Source organism: Oncorhynchus mykiss, chromosome 13 (genome assembly GCF_013265735.2).
Source record: "Oncorhynchus mykiss isolate Arlee chromosome 13, USDA_OmykA_1.1, whole genome shotgun sequence".
Taxonomy (NCBI): domain Eukaryota; kingdom Metazoa; phylum Chordata; class Actinopteri; order Salmoniformes; family Salmonidae; genus Oncorhynchus; species Oncorhynchus mykiss.
This window is the reverse complement of record NC_048577.1, coordinates 2,469,096-2,493,014: the sequence shown is the minus strand read 5'-3', so window position 1 is coordinate 2,493,014 and position 23,919 is coordinate 2,469,096. Positions and strand designations below refer to the sequence as shown.

The 23,919-nt window shown below is 45.3% G+C and overlaps 1 protein-coding gene across 1 annotated transcript; it reads left to right on the top strand.

The window, feature by feature from the left end:
* The first annotated feature begins 994 nt into the window (after positions 1-994).
* Positions 995-11,407, top strand: LOC110493356 (zinc finger protein 239-like). Its single transcript, XM_036942302.1, has 2 exons — positions 995-1,201; positions 9,530-11,407. Exons 1-2 carry the CDS (start codon positions 1,096-1,098, stop codon positions 10,291-10,293), a joined length of 870 nt encoding a protein of 289 aa, XP_036798197.1. The 5' UTR covers positions 995-1,095; the 3' UTR covers positions 10,294-11,407.
* Positions 11,408-23,919: the final 12,512 nt, after the last annotated feature.

The following is a 23,919-nucleotide window of genomic DNA, read 5'->3' as shown; positions in this document are numbered from 1 at the left end:
TCCCTGACCATGAGCTCACTAAACTACTCCTCCCCTGCTAAAGAAGAGGAGGTCTGCTGGACGGAGAAAGAAGCTCTGGGACTGAACATTGTCGTGGAAGAGGAGGCTATTATAGTGAAAGAAGAGGAGGCTGTTACAGTGAAAGAAGAGGAGGCTGTTACAGTGAAAGAAGAGGAGGCTGTTACAGTGAAAGAAGAGAAAGAACCTTTTAGAGAGGAAGATGATTCTATCTCAATAAAGGTGAAGGAGGAAGACGTTTTGGGAGTGAAAGAGGAGGATACAGAATATCAGATTAACACCAGTGAGTACTGTCTTAAACAGGGGCACAAACTATGCTGTTGTTGAACTAATGTGGGGTTTTTAAGGGGCATTCTACTGAAGTTCTACACTTAAATATGTTTCGTACTCTATAAATTGTTAAATGTTCATTCTGCAGTTGGTTCATATATTTTGGGGACTTTTAAATGAGATGTATTGAATTCTCCATGTGGTCTACATCTAATGTAACAGTCTTTTAAAAATGCAATATTGGAGCATATTTTCTACTTAAAATATCAAAGGGACGCAAAAGCCACCCATTTTGTGGAACGAGACTTTTACATTTGCATCACAAACAATATTTTACAAAATCATGATGAAAGTGGCCATTTTAGGCCTTTTTTAGACATATTAATGCCTCTGGTAAGACTGTGATTGTAATAGAAGATCATAAGTTTACCATCTGTTGGATGTTCTCATTCACACAGGAGAGAGACATGACTATCCTGGATCCTCTGGGGAGCCTCAACAACATCCTGATGCTGACGAGGCAGAGAAGAGTCTCTCCAGATCAGATCACCAGATGGTACAGCTTGATCTGGTCTAGCATACAGCTTGGTCTGGTCTAGCATACAGCTTGGTCTGGTCTAGCATACAGCTTGCTCTATCTGGGTCTGGGCTGGGTTTCTGTAAAGCACTTTATGACAACAGTGACATCAGCATTCATAATGATATGCGCCTGTGTCCCCTCTTTACGGTTACCAGGACAACGCTAGCCATTCCTCCCTCCTGGAGTCCTTGTGTCGAGCCTCTCCCGGTGGCACCTTACTGCTGGGTATGAAGAGGTTGTCTGTGCTGCTGGTGGACTGCAGGAAAACAACGGGGCTGAGTGGAACTGTGAGGGGAGGAGAAGAGATGAAAGGATCAGATTTGACACATCAAAGTAAGTTTTGTAGTTTAGTTTGAACAAATGAAATAGATCTGCCCACTGGTATCTGTGACCAGGACAACCAGCAGAGTTCTGTTAGTTGACAAGAAGATAGACTGGTATCTGTTACCAGGACAACCACCAGAGTTCTGTTAGTTGACAGGAAGATAGACTGGTGGATATGGATGTTATGAATATCATAACACTGAAAAATGATTCTGCCAATGAAAAGAGAGAAACCAATAGACCATATAAAACCTTGATGAAAGTTAGCATTAGAGAGAAAGTTTCAAGATGATCCAATGTAAGGTTCATGTTTTCCTAAAAACATAGTTACATTGCCTGTCCCAGTATCTTTACAATACTCTAGAACTAAACTCCAGACACTTCAATGTGGTCTGTATTGCTTCATTAACATCTGCTCTACAGAGCTCATTAAAAATGGCAAATGTATATTTTCATCTAGAAGAAAAAGAAACGCACACCTTTTTAGGCGAGGTGCTGAGTAGAAAACTTGAAAATAAAGGAGAACCGCACATTCTAGGAGCTCAGATCACATTCTAGGAGCTCAGATCACATTCTAGGAGCTCAGATCACATTCTAGGAGCTCAGATCATATTCTAGGAGCTCAGATCACATTCTAGGAGCTCAGATCACATTCTAGGAGCTCAGAGCACATTCTAGGAGCTCAGAGCACATTCTAGGAGCTCAGATCACATTCTAGGAGCTCAGATCACATTCTAGGAGCTCAGATCACATTCTAGGAGCTCAGAGCACATTCTAGGAGCTCAGAGCACATTCTAGGAGCTCAGATCACATTCTAGGAGCTCAGATCACATTCTAGGAGCTCAGATCACATTCTAGGAGCTCAGAGCACATTCTAGGAGCTCAGATCACATTCTAGGAGCTCAGATCACATTCTAGGAGCTCAGATCACATTCTAGGAGCTCAGATCACATTCTAGGAGCTCAGATCACATTCTAGGAGCTCAGATCACATTCCAGGAGCTCAAATCTCATTCTAGGAGCTCAGATCACATTCTAGGAGCTCAGATTACATTCTAGGAGCTCAGATGCAAAACTTTTATATCCAATGTTTTGACAGCCAAGCTGTCTTCATCAAGGTATATGTATTTTAAAACAAGTTCTGTAAGCCTTTTCTAAAAGCTATGAAATTTGATTGAATGAAAAGCATTATTTGGGGTGGGGGGGGGGACGACTCCAACATATAGACCTTAATGTCTTAATTTTGAAATGACTAACTTTATTGATGTCATGTGTAACTGACGACAGTGTGCTGCTAACAGTTTAGTTTCCTCCGTTGTTCCTGTTCCCATACTGGACTCAAACTAGTGATCCTCTACTTCTCAACACAAAGGGTTAAATAAATACAAATAAAAAAATACCTTCATGAGGTTCTATAGCAGCAAGGATCTGACACCTCCGGAGGGCTTGATGGCTCAATCCACCAGAGGTATGGCTACAACATATACATTGTTTAAAGGCATCTCTGTTCAAGAGATCTGTAATGATGCATGTTGTGGTGATATACCTTCATGAGGTTCTATAGCAGCAAGGATCTGACACCTCCAGAGGGCTTGATGGCTCAATCCACCAGAGGTCTGGCTACAACATATACATTGTTTAAAGGCATCTCTGTTCAAGAGATCTGTAATGATGCATGTTGTGGTGATGAACCTTCATGAGGTTCTATAGTAGCAAGGATCTGACACCTCCAGAGGGCTTGATGGCTCAATCCACCAGAGGTCTGGCTACAACTGTCATGTATTGTCATGTTGTGTCTTGTTTCTGTCCTTTCCCTTCACCCTGTCTCCCTCTGCTGGTCGTTATTAGGTTACCTTTTCTCCCCCTCTTTCCCCCAGCTGTTCCTTGTCTCCTCCTAACTACCTCGTCACCCCTTTTCCCACCTGTTCCCTTTTTCCCTCTGATTAGTCCTCTATATCTCTCTCTGTTTTTGTTTCTGTCTTTGTCGGATTCTTGTTTGTGTTATTCATGCCTGAACCAGACTATCGTCATGTTTGCTGCAACCTTGTCCTGTCCTGTCGGAATCTGCCGGTCCATCTGAGCCTACGTATGTTTTGTTATTAAAGAAGCTCTGTTTACGTTAATTTGCTTTTGGGTCCTCATTCACGCACCGTAACAGAAGAATCCGACCAAGAATGGACCCAGCGACTTCGGATCCTCTCCACTCAGCCGTCGAGATCCAGGGAGCGATGCTAGGCAGACACGAGCAGGAATTGTCTGCTGCTCGACATGCCGTTGAGACCCTGGCCACCCAAGTCTCCAACCTCACAGAACAGGTTCACCATCTCCGCCTCGATCCACCGGCCACTTCCAGGGCTTTCGAATCTCCGGAGCCCAGAATCAATAACCCGCCGTGTTACTCTGGGGAGCCCACTGAATGCCGCTCGTTCCTCACCCAGTGTGATATTGTATTTTCTCTCCAGCCCAACACTTACTCCAGGAGCACTGCTCGTGTCGCCTACGTCATATCTCTCCTTATTGGACGGGCTCGTGAGTGGGGCACGGCAATCTGGGAGGCAAGGGCTGAGTGTACTAACCAGTATCAGGACTTTAAGGAGGAGATGATACAGGTTTTTGATCGATCTGTTTTTGGGGAGGAGGCTTCCAGGGTCCTGTCTTCCCTATGTCAAGGTAATCGATCCATAACAGACTACTCTATTGAGTTTCGCACTCTTGCTGCCTCCAGTGGCTGGAACGAGCCGGCTTTGCTCGCTCGTTTTCTGGAGGGTCTCCGCGCAGAGGTAAAGGATGAGATTCTCTCCCGGGAGGTTCCTTCCAGCATGGATTCCTTGATTGAACTCGCTATTCGCATTGAGCGACGGGTTGATCTTCGTCACCGAGCTCGTGGAAAGGAGCTCGCGTTCTCCGTTGCCCCCCTCTCCGCATCACTACCATCTTCCTCTGCCGGCTCGGGTGCTGAGCCTATGCAGCTGGGAGGTATCCGCATCTCGACTAAGGAGAGGGAACGGAGAATCACCAACCGCCTCTGTCTCTATTGCGGTTCTGCTGGTCATTTTGTCACTTCATGTCCAGTAAAAGCCAGAGCTCATCAGTAAGCGGAGGGCTACTGGTGAGCGCTACTACTCCTGTCTCTCCTTCAAGATCCTGCACTACCTTGTCGGTCCATCTACGCTGGACCGGTTCGTCAGCTTCCTGCAGTGCCTTAATAGACTCTGGGGCGGAGGGCTGTTTTATGGACGAGACCTGGGCTCGGGAACATGACATTCCTCTCAGACAGTTAAGGGAGTCCACGGCCTTGTTCGCCCTGGATGGTAGTCCTCTCCCCAGGATTCAGTGTGAGACGCTACCTTTAACCCTCACTGTTTCTGGTAATCATAGCGAAACCATTTATTTTTTAATTTTTCGTTCACCTTTTACACCTGTTGTTTTGGGCCATCCCTGGCTAGTTTGTCATAATCCTTCTATTAATTGGTCTAGTAATTCTATCCTCTCCTGGAACGTCTCTTGTCATGTGAAATGTTTAATGTCTGCTATCCCTCCTGTTTCCTCTGTCTCTTCTTCACAGGAGGAGCCTGGTGATTTGACAGGGGTGCCGGAGGAATATCACGATCTGCGCACGGTGTTCAGTCGGTCCAGGGCCACCTCTCTTCCTCCACACCGGTCGTATGATTGTAGTATTGATCTCCTTCCGGGAACCACTCCCCCCCGGGGTAGACTATACTCTCTGTCGGCTCCCGAACGTAAGGCTCTCGAAGATTATTTGTCTGTAGCTCTTGCCGCCGGTACCATAGTCCCCTCCTCCTCTCCCGCCGGAGCGGGTTTTTTTTTTGTTAAGAAGAAGGACGGGTCCCTGCGCCCCTGCATAGATTATCGAGGGCTGAATGACATAACAGTGAAGAATCGTTATCCGCTTCCTCTTATGTCTTCAGCCTTCGAGATCCTGCAGGGAGCCAGGTTTTTCACTAAGTTGGACCTTCGTAACGCTTACCATCTCGTGCGCATCAGGGAGGGGGACGAGTGGAAGACGGCGTTTAACACTCCGTCAGGGCACTTTGAATACCGGGTTCTTCCTTTCGGCCTCGCTAACGCTCCAGCTGTCTTTCAGGCATTAGTCAATGATGTCCTGAGAGACATGCTGAACATCTTTGTTTTCGTTTACCTTGACGATATCCTGATTTTTTCACCGTCACTCCAGATTCATGTTCAGCACGTTCGACGTGTCCTCCAGCGCCTTTTAGAGAATTGTCTTTTTGTGAAGGCTGAGAAGTGCACTTTTCATGCCTCCTCCGTCACATTTCTCGGTTCTGTTATTTCCGCTGAAGGCATTAAGATGGATCCCGCTAAGGTCCAGGCTGTCATTGATTGGCCCGTCCCTAAGTCACGCGTCGAGCTGCAGCGCTTTCTCGGCTTTGCGAACTTCTATCGTCGTTTCATCCGTAATTTCGGTCAGGTGGCAGCTCCTCTCACAGCCCTTACTTCTGTCAAGACATGCTTTAAGTGGTCCGTTTCCGCCCAGGGAGCTTTTGATCTCCTCAAGAATCGTTTTACATCCGCTCCTATCCTTGTTACACCTGACTCTGTCTCTAGACAGTTCGTGGTCGAGGTTGACGCGTCAGAGGTGGGCGTGGGAGCCATTCTTTCTCAGCGCTCCCTCTCTGACGACAAGGTCCACCCTTGCGCGTATTTTTCTCATCGCCTGTCGCCGTCGGAACGTAACTATGATGTGGGAAACCGCGAACTGCTCGCCATCCGCTTAGCCCTAGGCGAATGGCGACAGTGGTTGGAGGGGGCGACCGTTCCTTTTGTCGTTTGGACTGACCATAGGAACCTTGAGTACATCCGTTCTGCCAAACGACTTAATGCGCGTCAGGCGCGCTGGGCGCTGTTTTTCGCTCGTTTCGAGTTCGTGATTTCTTATCGTCCGGGCTCTAAGAACACCAAGCCTGATGCTTTATCTCGTCTCTTCAGTTCTTCAGTAGCCTCCACTGACCCCGAGGGGATTCTCCCTGAGGGGCGTGTTGTCGGGTTGACTGTCTGGGGAATTGAGAGGCAGGTAAAGCAAGCACTCACTCAAACTCCGTCGCCGCGCGCTTGTCCCAGGAACCTTCTTTTCGTTCCCGTTCCTACTCGTCTGGCCGTTCTTCAGTGGGCTCACTCTGCCAAGTTAGCCGGCCACCCTGGCGTTCGGGGTACGCTTGCTTCCATTCGCCAGCGTTTTTGGTGGCCCACCCGGGAGCATGACACGCGTCGCTTCGTGGCTGCTTGTTCGGTCTGCGCGCAGACTAAGTCCGGTAACTCCCCTCCTGCCGGCCGTCTCAGGCCGCTTCCCATTCCCTCTCGACCGTGGTCTCACATCGCCTTAGATTTTGTCACCGGACTGCCTTCGTCAGCGGGAAGACTGTTATTCTTACGGTTGTCGACAGGTTCTCTAAGGCGGCTCATTTTATTCCCCTTGCTAAGCTTCCTTCTGCTAAAGAGACGGCACAAATCATCATCGAGAATGTTTTCAGAATTCATGGCCTTCCGTCAGACGTCGTTTCGGACAGAGGTCCGCAATTCACGTCTCAATTTTGGAGGGAGTTTTGCCGTTTGATTGGGGCTTCCGTCAGTCTCTCTTCCGGCTTTCACCCCCAGTCTAACGGTCAAGCAGAACGGGCCAATCAGACTATTGGTCGCATCTTACGCAGTCTTTCTTTTCGCAACCCTGCGTCTTGGTCAGAACAGCTCCCCTGGGCAGAATACGCCCACAACTCGCTTCCTTCGTCTGCGACCGGGCTATCTCCTTTTCAGAGTAGCCTCGGGTACCAGCCTCCGCTGTTCTCATCTCAGTTCGCCGAGTCCAGCGTCCCCTCCGCTCAGGCTTTTGTCCAACGTTGCGAGCGCACCTGGAAGAGGGTCAGGTCTGCACTTTGCTGTTATAGGGCGCAGACTGTGAGGGCTGCTAATAAGCGTAGAACTAAGAGTCCTAGATATTGTCGCGGTCAGAGAGTTTGGCTCTCCACTCAGAACCTTCCCCTTAAGACCGCTTCTCGCAAGTTGACCCCGCGGTTCATTGGTCCGTATTTCCCAGATCATTAATCCTGTCGCAGTTCGACTTCTTCTTCCGCGATATCTTCGTCGCGTCCACCCGGTCTTCCATGTCTCCTGTGTCAAGCCCGTTCTTCGCGCCCCCGCTCGTCTTCCCCCCCCCCCCCCCATCCTTGTCGAGGGCGCACCCATCTACAGGGTCCGTAGGATTTTGGACATGCGTCCTCGGGGCCGTGGTCATCAGTACCTAGTAGATTGGGAGGGGTACGGTCCTGAGGAGAGGAGTTGGGTTCCCTCTCGGGACGTGCTGGACCGTGCGCTGATCGATGATTTCCTCCGTTGCCGCCAGGTTTCCTCCTCGAGTGCGCCAGGAGGCGCTCGGTGAGTGGGGGGGTACTGTCATGTATTGTCATGTTGTGTCTTGTTTCTGTCCTTTCCCTTCACCCTGTCTCCCTCTGCTGGTCGTAATTAGGTTACCTTTTCTCCCCCTCTTTCCCCCAGCTGTTCCTTGTCTCCTCCTAACTACCTCGTCACCCCTTTTCCCACCTGTTCCCTTTTTCCCTCTGATTAGTCCTCTATATCTCTCTCTGTTTTTGTTTCTGTCTTTGTCGGATTCTTGTTTGTGTTATTCATGCCTGAACCAGACTATCGTCATGTTTGCTGCAACCTTGTCCTGTCCTGTCGGAATCTGCCGGTCCATCTGAGCCTACGTATGTTTTGTTATTAAAGAAGCTCTGTTTACGTTAATTTGCTTTTGGGTCCTCATTCACGCACCGTAACAACAACATATACATTGTTTAAAGGCATCTCTGTTCAAGAGATCTGTAATGATGCATGTTGTGGTGATGAACCTTCATGAGGTTCTATAGCAGCAAGGATCTGACACCTCCAGAGGGCTTGATGGCTCAATCCACCAGAGGTCTGGCTACAACATATACATTGTTTAAAGGCATCTCTGTTCAAGAGATCTGTAATGATGCATGTTGTGGTGATGAACCTTCATGAGGTTCTATAGTAGCAAGGATCTGACACCTCCAGAGGGCTTGATGGCTCAATCCACCAGAGGTCTGGCTACAACATATACATTGTTTAAAGGCATCTCTGTTCAAGAGATCTGTAATGATGCATGTTGTGGTGATGAACCTTCATGAGGTTCTATAGTAGCAAGGATCTGACACCTCCAGAGGGCTTGATGGCTCAATCCACCAGAGGTCTGGCTACAACATATACATTGTTTAAAGGCATCTCTGTTCAAGAGATCTGTAATGATGCATGTTGTGGTGATGAACCTTCATGAGGTTCTATAGCAGCAAGGATCTGACACCTCCAGAGGGCTTGATGGTTCAATCCACCAGAGGTCTGGCTACAACATATACATTGTTTAAAGGCATCTCTGTTCAAGAGATCTGTAATGATGCATGTTGTGGTGATATACCTTCATGAGGTTCTATAGTAGCAAGGATCTGACACCTCCAGAGGGCTTGATGGCTCAATCCACCAGAGGTCTGGCTACAACATATACATTGTTTAAAGGCATCTCTGTTCAAGAGATCTGTAATGATGCATGTTGTGGTGATATACCTTCATGAGGTTCTATAGTAGCAAGGATCTGACACCTCCAGAGGGCTTGATGGCTCAATCCACCAGAGGTCTGGCTACAACATATACATTGTTTAAAGGCATCTCTGTTCAAGAGATCTGTAATGATGCATGTTGTGGTGATGAACCTTCATGAGGTTCTACTGACTGGACATCACTACACATACGGTGAGTAGAGTGGGGACCTCTGAGGGATGATCCTGTCTAGACTTGACATTGGAGAGTATATGAGCTCTATGGTAGTTGACTCTATCCCGAAAGTGAAAGACTAACGAGTCATTGAAATAGAACTTAAAATAGATTCTATGATATTCACCAGGTTACCTTTCACACATGGAAGACGGGAGCGGCTATGTCCCTTATATGGAAGTGGCGTGGTCTGCTATTGGCCTTTGCTCGATTGACGTTGTTTGACTGGATCTCCCTAGACTCCGCCCCTAACGAGGCTTATAATATCATAGAACTGGGGTTATTTTAGGTAACCTTAAATTACATGTCCTTCGCTAATTTCTCTGTATAAAATGGCCCATAACTTTAACACTAGCAGAGATCCTGGAACTAATATTCCCTTAAAGTATATTATGTTCAACTATTTAAAAATAATACAAACATTTGTTTTCAATATTCATGTTTATATTTTTCAATATTCATGTAGTAAAAAGAAACCGAAGGTTTTGGACTTCCACACAATAATTAACACTGTCTTTGGCAGGAGGAAAACCAAACTTGGAGGAACCAGAGACGTCCAAACCAGCAAGACGACACCTCTGCTCCCAGATTGGAAAGAGTTTTACCAAGTTAGGAAGCCTGAAAAGACATAAGCGGACACACACAGGAGCGAAGCCACACCATTGCTCCCAGTGTGGAAAGAGTTTCAAATTGTTACGAACACTTAAAGGTCACGAGCGAATACACACAGGGGAGAAGCCATACCATTGCACCCAGTGTGCAAAGCGTTTTACCCATTTAGGAAGCTTGAAAGCTCATGAGCGAATACACACAGGGGAGAAGCCTTACTGCTGCTCCCAGTGTGGAAAGAGTTTTACCCAGTTAGGAAACCTGAAAGCTCATGAGCGAGTACACACAGGTGAGAAACCTTACAAATGCTTAGACTGTGGGAAGATATATTACTCATCACAGTCACTTAAAAGTCATGAGAGAATCCACACAGGGGAGAAGCCTTACCACTGCTCCCAGTGCGCAAAGCATTTTATGCATTTACGATGCCTGAAAGTTCATGAGCGAATACACACAGGAGAGAAGCCTTACTGCTGCTCCCAGTGTGGAAAGAGTTTTACCCAGTTAGGAAACCTGAAAGCTCATGAGCGAATACACACCGGGGAGAAGCCCTACCACTGCTCCCACTGTGGAAAGAGATTTAACCATTCAGGAAAGCTGAAAGAACACATGAAACTGCACACAGGTGAGAAGCCTTACAAATGCAAGTCCAACATGAATGTTCAATACACACAATAGGTTGATTGCTAGCCAGTTAGCTAGCTGCTACGTCTTTGTCCGCACAGCAGCTAGCTATCAACAAAGTCAAAATGGACTCCAGGCCTGGTGGTGGCAGCAGTGCACTACAACCACTGTTTACCGGAGCTTCCTGATGGGGAAATAATTAGGCTGTATACAGATTGATTAACCACGTTTTCATCCAAAGTGTTTATTTGAGTCAAGTCATACCGTATAAAAAAACTCAAGACAGATGTGATGGAAACAAGTTTTCAGAAGACTGAGGTGGGTTTCCCCTCTAACTTTTTACCTGGGCTTTGCTCCTTTCATATTTATTTTGATCCTGACAAACCCCAATCCCTGCCAGTGACAAGGATACCCATAACATGATGCTGCCACAACAATACTTATTGTGTGGTTAATATGTGGTCTATCTCCAGGTCATCAGACTGTTAAATTGTCACCACTAGCCCGGCCTCCGCCCAGTACCCTGTCCTGAACTTAGTCACTGTTACTAGCCGTCTACCACCCATTACTCCACCCTGTATTCTAGTCAAGGCTCATCCTATATAACTACTGCTATTCACACCTTTCCTATTAAAATACGGTCCATAATGTCTAGACACACCATCATATACATTGTAAACCAACTCTATAATTATATTCCGGACTCTGACATTGCTCGGTCTACTATTTCTCAATATTTTTTCATCCATTTCTTCAAAGAAATTGTGGGGATTTGCATGTGTTGTTTTGTTAGATATTACTGTACTGTTTCGCTACACCTGCGATAACATCAGAGAAATGTGTGTATGAGACCAATAACATTTAATTTGATTTGATTTGATCTGTGGTCAGAGGTGTGCAGACAACAGAATGTGTTTATGGTGGAGAGGATGGTGGACTCAGTGGAGGACATCCCAGCCACTTGGCAGTGCTGACTGGTAATAGGACTTCACTGCTACTTCCTACCTGACTGGTAATAGGACTTCACTGCTACTTCCTACCTGACTGGTAATAGGACTTCGCTGCTAATTCCTATCTGACTGGTAATAGGACTTCACTGCTATTTCATAGTTTTGATGTCTTCATCTATTATGCTATAATGTAGAAAATAGTAAAAAATAAAGAAAAACCCTTGAATGAGCAGGTGTGTCCAACGTTTGACTGGTACTGTAAACTTATGCACCTGTCACATAACATAATACCATGTCAGAGTCACATAACACAATACCATGTCAGAGTCACATAACACAATACCATGTCAGAGTCACATAACACAATACCATGTCAGAGTCACATAACACAATACCATGTCAGAGTCACATAACACAATACCATGTCAGAGTCACATAACATAACACAATGTCAGAGTCACATAACATAATACCATGTCAGAGTCACATAACACAATACCATGTCAGAGTCACATAACACAATACCATGTCAGAGTCACATAACATAATACCATGTCAGAGTCACATAACATAATACCATGTCAGAGTCACATAACACGATGTCAGAGTCACATAACACAATACCATGTCAGAGTCACATAACATAATACCATGTCAGAGTCACATAACACAATACCATGTCAGAGTCACATAACATAATACCATGTCAGAGTCACATAACACAATACCATGTCAGAGTCACATAACACAATACCATGTCAGAGTCACATAACACAATACCATGTCAGAGTCACATAACATAATACCATGTCAGAGTCACATAACACAATACCATGTCAGAGTCACATAACATAATACCATGTCAGAGTCACATAACACAATACCATGTCAGAGTCACATAACATAATACCATGTCAGAGTCACATAACATAATACCATGTCAGAGTCACATAACATAATACCATGTCAGAGTCACATAACATAATACCATGTCAGAGTCACATAACATAATACCATGTCAGAGTCACATAACACAATACCATGTCAGAGTCACATAACACAATACCATGTCAGAGTCACATAACACAATGTCAGAGTCACATAACATAATACCATGTCAGAGTCACATAACACAATACCATGTCAGAGTCACATAACACAATACCATGTCAGAGTCACATAACATAACACAATGTCAGAGTCACATAACATAATACCATGTCAGAGTCACATAACACAATACCATGTCAGAGTCACATAACACAATACCATGTCAGAGTCACATAACATAATACCATGTCAGAGTCACATAACATAATACCATGTCAGAGTCACATAACACGATGTCAGAGTCACATAACACAATACCATGTCAGAGTCACATAACATAATACCATGTCAGAGTCACATAACACAATACCATGTCAGAGTCACATAACATAATACCATGTCAGAGTCACATAACACAATACCATGTCAGAGTCACATAACACAATACCATGTCAGAGTCACATAACACAATACCATGTCAGAGTCACATAACACAATACCATGTCAGAGTCACATAACATAATACCATGTCAGAGTCACATAACACAATACCATGTCAGAGTCACATAACATAATACCATGTCAGAGTCACATAACACAATACCATGTCAGAGTCACATAACATAATACCATGTCAGAGTCACATAACATAATACCATGTCAGAGTCACATAACATAATACCATGTCAGAGTCACATAACACGATGTCAGAGTCACATAACACAATACCATGTCAGAGTCACATAACACAATACCATGTCAGAGTCACATAACACAATACAATGTCAGAGTCACATAACACAATGTCAGTGTCGCATAACACGATGTCAGAGTCACATAACACAATACCATGTCAGAGTCACATAACATAATACCATGTCAGAGTCACATAACACAATACCATGTCAGAGTCACATAACACAATACCATGTCAGAGTCACATAACATAATACCATGTCAGAGTCACATAACACAATACCATGTCAGAGTCACATAACATAATACCATGTCAGAGTCACATAACACAATACCATGTCAGAGTCACATAACATAATACCATGTCAGAGTCACATAACATAATACCATGTCAGAGTCACATAACATAATACCATGTCAGAGTCACATAACACCATGTCAGAGTCACATAACACAATACCATGTCAGAGTCACATAACATAATACCATGTCAGAGTCACATAACATAATACCATGTCAGAGTCACATAACATAATACCATGTCAGAGTCACATAACACGATGTCAGAGTCACATAACACAATACCATGTCAGAGTCACATAACACAATACCATGTCAGTGTCACATAACATAATACCATGTCAGAGTCACATAACACAATACCATGTCAGAGTCACATAACACAATACAATGTCAGAGTCACATAACACAATGTCAGTGTCGCATAACACGATGTCAGAGTCACATAACACAATACCATGTCAGAGTCACATAACATAATACCATGTCAGAGTCACATAACACAATACCATGTCAGAGTCACATAACATAATACCATGTCAGAGTCACATAACATAATACAATGTCAGAGTCACATAACACGATGTCAGAGTCACATAACACAATACCATGTCAGAGTCACATAACATAATACCATGTCAGAGTCACATAACATAATACCATGTCAGAGTCACATAACATAATACAATGTCAGAGTCACATAACACGATGTCAGAGTCACATAACATAATACCATGTCAGAGTCACATAACATAATACCATGTCAGAGTCACATAACATAATACCATGTCAGAGTCACATAACACAATACCATGTCAGAGTCACATAACATAATACCATGTCAGAGTCACATAACACAATACCATGTCAGAGTCACATAACATAATACCATGTCAGAGTCACATAACATAATACCATGTCAGAGTCACATAACATAATACCATGTCAGAGTCACATAACATAATACCATGTCAGAGTCACATAACACGATGTCAGAGTCACATAACATAATACCATGTCAGAGTCACATAACACAATACCATGTCAGAGTCACATAACATAATACCATGTCAGAGTCACATAACACAATACCATGTCAGAGTCACATAACATAATACCATGTCAGAGTCACATAACACAATACCATGTCAGAGTCACATAACACAATGTCAGAGTCACATAACACGATGTCAGAGTCACATAACACAATACCATGTCAGAGTCACATAACATAATACCATGTCAGTGTCACATAACATAATACCATGTCAGAGTCACATAACATAATACAATGTCAGAGTCAGAGTCACATAACACAATACCATGTCAGTGTCACATAACATAATACCATGTCAGAGTCACATAACATAATACCATGTCAGTGTCACATAACATAATACCATGTCAGAGTCACATAACATAATACAATGTCAGAGTCAGAGTCACATAACATAATACCATGTCAGAGTCACATAACACAATGTCAGAGTCACATAACACAATGTCAGAGTCAGAGTCACATAACATAATACCATGTCAGTGTCACATAACACAATGTCAGAGTCAGAGTCACATAACATAATACCATGTCAGTGTCACATAACATAATACCATGTCAGAGTCACATAACACAATGTCAGAGTCACATAACACAATGTCAGAGTCAGAGTCACATAACATAATACCATGTCAGTGTCACATAACATAATACCATGTCAGAGTCACATAATATAATACCATGTCAGAGTCACATAACATAATACAATGTCAGAGTCACATAACACGATGTCAGAGTCACATAACATAATACCATGTCAGAGTCACATAACATAATACCATGTCAGAGTCACATAACATAATACAATGTCAGAGTCACATAACACGATGTCAGAGTCACATAACACAATACCATGTCAGAGTCACATAACATAATACCATGTCAGAGTCACATAACATAATACAATGTCAGAGTCAGAGTCACATAACACAATACCATGTCAGAGTCACATAACATAATACCATGTCAGTGTCACATAACATAATACCATGTCAGAGTCACATAACATAATACCATGTCAGAGTCACATAACACAATACCATGTCAGAGTCACATAACATAATACCATGTCAGAGTCACATAACACAATACCATGTCAGAGTCACATAACACGATGTCAGTGTCACATAACATAATACCATGTCAGAGTCACATAACATAATACCATGTCAGAGTCACATAACATAATACCATGTCAGAGTCACATAACACAATGTCAGAGTCAGAGTCACATAACATAATACCATGTCAGTGTCACATAACATAATACCATGTCAGAGTCACATAACATAATACCATGTCAGTGTCACATAACATAATACCATGTCAGAGTCACATAACATAATACCATGTCAGAGTCACATAACACAATGTCAGAGTCAGAGTCACATAACATAATACCATGTCAGAGTCACATAACACAATGTCAGAGTCAGAGTCACATAACATAATACCATGTCAGAGTCACATAACATAATACAATGTCAGAGTCACATAACACGATGTCAGAGTCACATAACATAATACAATGTTATCAAATTGTTGTTACAATGCCATTTTTATATATATATATATATATATATATATATAATAAAAAAATGTTTACCTTTATTTAACTAGGCAAGTCAGTTAAGAACAAATTCTTATTTTCAATGACGGCCTAGGAACAGTGGGTTAACTGCCTGTTTACGACAGATTTGTACCTTGTCAGCTCGGGGATTTGCAACCTTCCGGTTACTAGTCCAACGCTCTAACCACTAGGCTACCCTGCCGCCCCATATACATCATAACCCAGGGGTGGTCAAATTGTTGTTAGAATGTCATATACATCATAACCCAAGGGTGGTCAAATTGTTGTTAGAATGTCATATACATCATAACCCAAGGGGTGGTCGAATTGTTGTTCAAATGTTGCATATAAATTCTTTAGTACCTCGGCATTGTGTTATATGTTAGAATGTCTAATAAACAACTATATTGTTTACATTAACAATGTCGTTTTGCCAAAATAAACTGTTACCTGCATCTGTCTGCAGACGATACAGTTGTGTACTATATTGCCCACCCTGCTGATCAGGCTCTATCTGAACTACAGTATGCTGATCAGGCTCTATCTGAACTACAGTATGCTGATCAGGCTCTATCTGAACTACAGTCTGCTGATCAGGCTCTAACTGAACTACAGTATGCTGATCAGGCTCTATCTGGACTATAGTATGGTGATCAGGCTCTATCTGAACTACAGTCTGCTGATCGGGCTCCATCTGAACTACAGTCTGCTGATCAGGCTCTATCTGAACTACAGTCTGCTGATCAGGCTCTATCTGAACTACAGTCTGCTGATCAGGCTCTATCTGAACTACAGTATGCTGATCAGGCTCTATCTGAACTACAGTATGCTGATCAGGCTCTATCTGAACTACAGTCTGCTGATCAGGCTCTATCTGAACTACAGTATGGTGATCAGGCTCTATCTGAACTACAGTATGGTGATCGGGCTCTATCTGAACTACAGTATGGTGATCGGGCTCTATCTGAACTACAGTATGCTGATCGGGCTCTATCTGAACTACAGTATGCTGATCGGGCTCTATCTGAACTACAGTATGCTGATCGGGCTCTATCTGAACTACAGTATACTGATCGGGCTCTATCTGAAGTACAGTATGCTGATTGGGCTCTATCTGAACTACAGTATGGTGATCGGACTCTATCTGAACTACAGTATGCTACAGGATGCTTTAAACTTCTTCACAACAGTATCTCGGACCTGCCTGGTGTGTTCCTTGTTCTTCATGATGCTCTCTGCGCTTTTAACGGACCTCTGAGACTATCACAGTGCAGGTGCATTTATACGGAGACTTGATTACACACAGGTGGATTGTATTTATCATCATTAGTCATTTAGGTCAACATTGGATCATTCAGAGATCCTCACTGAACTTTTGGAGAGAGTTTGCTGCACTGAAAGGAAAGGGGCTGAATAATTTTGCACGCCCAATTTTTCAGTGTTTGATTTGTTAAAAAAGTTTGAAATATCCAATAAATGTTGTTCCACTTCATGATTGTGTCCCACTTGTTGTTGATTCTTCACAAAAAAATACAGTTTTATATCTTTATGTTTGAAGCCTGAAATGTGGCAAAAGGTTGCAAAGTTCAAGGGGGCCGAATACTTTCGCAAGGCATTGTATATGTTGTTTTCTAGAGTGAACAAAAATGATTCCAATGATTGAAGTTTATGTACCTTGTATGGTGTATCTGAAGTTCAGCTGATTGATGAGTTAGTTCATTAAGATGCTGAGTTGTGGTTTTAGGCTGGGTTTCTGTCTAGACGTTAAGCTGTCTTTTAAACAACATATTGATGAGTTAGTTAATTAAGATGCTGAGTTGGGGTTTTAGGCTGGGTTTCTGTCTAGACGTTAAGCTGTCTTTTAAGCAACATATTGATGAGTTAGTTCATTAAGATGCTGAGTTGGGGTTTTAGGCTGGGTTTCTGTCTAGACGTTAAGCAGTCTTTTAAACAACATATTGATGAGTTAGTTCATTAAGATGCTGAGTTGGGGTTTTAGGCTGGGTTTCTGTCTAGACGTTAAGCTGTCTTTTTAAACAACATATTGATGAGTTAGTTCATTAAGATGCTGAGTTGGGGTTTTAGGCTGGGTTTCTGTCTAGACGTTAAGCAGTCTTTTTAAACAACATATTGATGAGTTAGTTCATTAAGATGCTGAGTATTAAAAGGGTATTCTATAGAAAGAGGTCAGGCCTCTTGATTAATAGTACAAAGCAGATCATTCAATCGATGTTCGTACTGGTCCCAGACTATGGTGACATCATCTATATGAATGCAGCTGCCACTTCATTAAAGCCATTAGATGCATTTGACCAGAGTGCACTTTGTTTTATTATGGGTACAGGTTCAGTACACGTCCCTGCATTCTCCATCAGGAAGTAGGCTGACCCTCTTTGTGGTCACGTAGGTCCATTCATTGCTCTCTTGGCATTTATAAAGCTCTTTGACAGTAACTCCCTCTGTAGCTAACATCTACAATAACCATTAGAGGTAAGAGTTGGTGTTATCATACACAGTCTCAGGGATGGCTAGCTCTGGGAATTCCTTTGGTCTGTGCTTTCGGTCATGCAATATTTTATTTTTATATATACACTGATCATACCAAACATTTGGAGGGAAAAAAACGTCCTAATATGGACTAGGAACCTCCCCCTTTCCCTCAGAAGAGACTCAATTCGTGTGGGGCATGAACTCTTCAAGGTGTCCAAAGCGTTCCACATGGATGCTGGCACACGTTGACTCCAATGTTTCCCACAATTGTGTAAAGTTGGCTGGATGTCCTTTGGGTTCAGTGGAGGCTCCTCAGAGGAGAAAGGGGAGGACCATCCTCCTGAGTGATTTTCAGAACAAAATAAATTGGTAAAACATTAAAAACATAATTTCTGGATGAAACTATACTAAATATAATCACATCACCAAATAATTGAATAAAACATACTATTTTCCATCCTCCTCAGGGTACATTGACTTCAATAGAAAACCTAGGAGGCTCATGGATCCCAAGCCCTTCCATAGACTTAATCAGTAATTATGACAACTTCCGGAGGACGTCCTCCAACCTATCAGAGCTCTTGCAGCATGAACTGATATGTTGTCCATCCAATGAAAGGATCAGAGAATGAATCCAGTACTCAAAGCATAAGCTACAGCTAGCTAGAACTGCAGTGCATAAAATGTTGTGAGTAGTTGACTCAAAGAGAGAGAAAGATAATTGTTGAACAGTTTTGAACAAATTAATTTATTCCAAAATGAAGGAGAAGCGAGAGAGAGATATATTTTATTTTCCACTTTAATTTTCACTTTCACTTCCTTAGCTAGCAATTGCAGCTAGCTAGTTTAGCCTACTGAAACACCCTGCTCAAACTGTAACGATTCTCTTCTTGTGAAGTAGAGGCGGACCAAAGCGCAGCGTGGTGGTTGTTCATTGTATATTATTCACGACACTATACATGAACAAACTAACGAAAAAACAAGAAACGTGAGAACTCAAAACCTAATACAGCCTATCTGGTGAATACTACACAAAGACAGGAACAATCACCCACAAACACAGTGAAACCCAGGCTACCTAAGTATGATTCTCAATCAGAGACAACTAATGACACCTGCCTCTGATTGAGAACCATACTAGGCCGAAAACATAGAACTGCCCCACAACATAGAAAAACAAACATAGACTGCCCACCCAACTCACGCCCTGACCCTACTAAATAAATACAACACAAAGGAAATAGGTCAGAACGTGACAGTACCCCCCCCCCAAAGGTGCGGACTCCGGCCACAAAACCTTGACCTATAGGGGAGGGTCTGGGTGGGCGTCTGTCCGCGGTGGCGGCTCTGGCGCGGGACGCGGACCCCACTTCGCCATTGTCTTAGTCCGCCTTATTGTCCGCCTCCGTGGCTTACTCACCATGCCCACCCCTCTCAATGACCCCACTGGACAGAGGGGCTGCTTGGGACAGAGGGGCAGCTCGGGACAGAGGTGAAGCAGCTGCTCGGGACAGAGGGACAACTGCTCAGGACAGAGGGACAGCTGCTCGGGACAGAGGGACAGCTGCTCGGGACAGAGGGACAGCTGCTCGGGACAGAGGGACAGCTGCTCGGGACAGAGGGACAGCTGCTCGGGACAGAGGGACAGCTGCTCTGGGCGGAGGGGCTCTAGCGGCCCCTGGCTGACTGGCGGCACTGGCGGCCCCTGGCTGACTGGCGGCACTGGCGGCCCCTGGCTGACTGGCGGCACTGGCGGCCCCTGGCTGACTGGCGGCACCTGGCTGACGGGCGGCACAGGCGGCCCCTGGCTGACGGGCGGCACTGGCGGCCCCTGGCAGACGGGCGGCACTGGCGGCGCTGGGCAGACGGGCGGCACTGGCGGCACTGGGCAGACGGGCGGCACTGGCGGCGCTGGGCAGACGGGCGGCACTGGCGGCGCTGGGCAGACGGGCGGCACTGGCGGCGCTGGGCAGACGGGCGGCACTGGCGGCGCTGGGCAGACGGGCGGCACTGGCGGCGCTGGGCAGACGGGCGGCGCTGGCCAGACGGGAAGCTCAGATGGCGCTGGGCAGACGGGAAGCTCAGATGGCGCTGGGCAGACGGGAAGCTCCGATGGCGCTGGGCAGACGGGAAGCTCCGGCAGCGGCGCCGGGCAGACGGGAAGCTCCGGCAGCGGCGCCGGACAGGCGGGAGGCTCCGGCAGCGGCGCCGGACAGGCGGGAGGCTCCGGCAGAGGCGCCGGACAGGCGGGAGGCTCCGGCAGAGGCGCCGGACAGGCGGGAGGCTCCGGCAGAGGCGCCGGACAGACGGGAGACTCCGGCAGCGCTGGAGAGGAGGAAGGCTCTGGTAGCGCCGGAGAGGCGGGAGACTCCGGCAGCGCTGGAGAGGAGGAAGGCTCTGGACGGATGGGCCGGAGAGACAGCCTGGTACGGGGAGCTGCCACCGGAGGGCTGGGGTGTGGAGGTGGTGACGGATAGACCGGGCCGTGCAGGCGCACTGGAGCTCTTGAGCACCGAGCCTGCCCAACCTTACCCGGTTGAATGGTCCCGGTCGCCCTGCCAGTGCGGCGAGGTGGAATAGCCCGCACTGGGCTATGCAGGCGAACCGGGGACACCGTGCGCAAGGCTGGTGCTATGTAAGCCGGCCCAAGGAGACGCACTGGAGACCAGATGCGTAGAGCCGGCTTCATGGCACTTGGTTCGATGCCCACTCTAGCCCGGCCGATACGTGGAGCTGGAATGTACCGCACCGGGCTGTGCACCCGCACTGGGGACACCGTGCGCTCCACAGCATAACACGGTGCCTGCCCGGTCTCTCTAGCCCACCGGTAACCACAGGAAGTTGGCTCAGGTCTCCTACCTGGCGTAGCCATACTCCCTGTTAGCCCCCCCCAAGAAATTTTTGGGGCTGACTCCCGGGCTTCCATCCACGACGCCGCGCTGCCTCCTCATACCAGCGCCTCTCCGCTTTCGCCGCCTCCCGTTCTTCCTTGGGGCGGCGATATTCTCCTGGCTGAGCCCAAGGTCCTTTACCGTCTAATTCGTCCTCCCATGTCCATACCTCCTCGCGCTGCTCCTGCTGCTGCTTTTTCCTTTGCCCATTACCACACCGCTTGGTCCTGTTGTGGTGGGTGATTCTGTAACGATTCTCTTCTTGTGAAGTAGAGGCGGACCAAAGCGCAGCGTGGTGGTTGTTCATTGTATATTATTCACGAAACTATACATGAACAAACTAACGAAAAAACAAGAAACGTGAGAACTCAAAACCTAATACAGCCTATCTGGTGAATACTACACAAAGACAGGAACAATCACCCACAAACACAGTGAAACCCAGGCTACCTAAGTATGATTCTCAATCAGAGACAACTAATGACACCTGCCTCTGATTGAGAACCATACTAGGCCGAAAACATAGAACTGCCCCACAACATAGAAAAACAAACATAGACTGCCCACCCAACTCACGCCCTGACCCTACTAAATAAATACAACACAAAGGAAATAGGTCAGAACGTGACACAAACAGAGGGATGCTATGTTAGCTAGCTGGCTATGACTATCCAACACAACACTGGAACTCTTCCAAGTCAAGGTAAGCTTTTGGTTTTACTAATTTATTGCCACCGGGGTCCACCAATGTAAATGCTAAACTGCTTACTGACTGTACACTGTAACGTTACTGCATGATTGTAGCAGGTTTACTAACGAGTTAGTTCTATTAGCTCTGTTGACTATGATGTTACTTTAGCTAATATGGTGACAACAATGTTGATGTGTTGTGCATTGAAGTCCAGAAGCGAAGGGAAAAGGTGAGAGGAGGAGAGAAGGAATACAACGTGGCTGTTATGAAAGTGAACTGTGGTGTATTCATTCTGCCGATTCTGTTGACAAAGGTTTCTTAAACAGAAAAAAACGGGATAAACATGCCTGAATTTGTCAAATAAAATCTAACTTTATTTGTCACATGCGCCTTACAGTGAAATGTTTACTTACAAGCCCTTTAACTAACAGTAGAGTTCAAGAAGAGTTAAGAACATTTGAGCAAATGAACTGAAGTAAAAAATAACACAATAAAATAACAATAACAAGGCTATACAGGGGGTACTGGTACAGAGTCAATGTGGAGGCTGTATACAGGGGGTACTGGTACCGAGTCAATGTGGAGGCTATATACAGGGGGTACTGGTACCGAGTCAATGTGGAGGCTATATACAGGGGGTACTGGTACCGAGTCAATGTGGAGGCTGTATACAGGGGCTACTGGTACCGAGTCAATGTGGAGGCTGTATACAGGGGGTACTGGTACCGAGTCAATGTGGAGGCTATATACAGGGGGTACTGGTACCGAGTCAATGTGGAGGCTATATACAGGGGCTACTGGTACCGAGTCAATGTGGAGGCTATATACAGGGGGTACTGGTACCGAGTCAATGTGGAGGCTATATACAGGGGGTACTGGTACCAAGTCAATGTGGAGGCTATATACAGGGGGTACTGGTACCAAGTCAATGTGCGGGGGTACAGGTTAGTCGAGGTAGTTTGTACATGTAGGTAGGGGTGAAGTGACATTTCATAGATAATAAACAGCGAGTAGCAGCAGTGGACAAAACAAAATGGAGGGGTCAATGTAAATAGTCCAGGTGGCCATTTAATTAATTGTTCAGCAGTCTTATGGCTTGGGGGTAGAAGCTGTTAAGGAGCCTTTTGGTTCTAGACTTGGCGCTCCGGTACCGCTTGACGTGCGGGAGCAGAGAAAACAGTCTATGACTTGGGTGACTGGAGTATCTGATTTTTTGTTGGGCTTTCTTTATATAGGTCCAGGATGGCAGGAAGCTTGACCCCAGTGATGTTCACAACCCTCTGTAGTGCATTACGGTCAGATGCCAAGCAGTTGCCATACCAGGCGGTGATGCAACCGGTCAGGATGCTCTCGATGGTGCAGCTGTAGAACTTTTTGAGGATCTGGGGACCCATGCCAAATCTTTTCACTCTCCTGAGGTGGAAAAGTTGTTGTTGTGCCCTCTTCACGACTGTCTTGGTGTGTTTGGACCATGATAATTAGTTGGTGATGTCTTCACGACTGTCTGTCCATGTGTCACTGTCTGTCACCTAAAAAATATATCTCGACCTGTGTGCACCTAAGTTCTAAACTTCCATTCATAGGCTAGGTTGTAGCAATCTCATGATGGGTATAGGGAAAATTCTAGTATCATATAGTAGCCTAAACCTGTTGCTGTTACATTGAACAGGGTGAATGGAATATGAATGACAGTCATCCAATATGCTGTAATAGAAATAAGGCCATGCTCATGAGAAAACAAATCACATGGGAAGCTGGAAAAACCCAGCAGCATTGCAGTTCTTGACACAAACCTGCGCCTGGGACCAACTACCATACCCTGTTCAAAGGCTCTTAACTATTTTGTCTTCCCCATTCCCCCTCTGAATGGCACACATGCACAATCCATGTCTCATTTGTCTCAAGTCTTTAAAATCCTTATTTCAGCCATCTCCTCCCCTTCATCTACTGATTGAAGTGGATTTAACTTGTGACATCAATAAGGG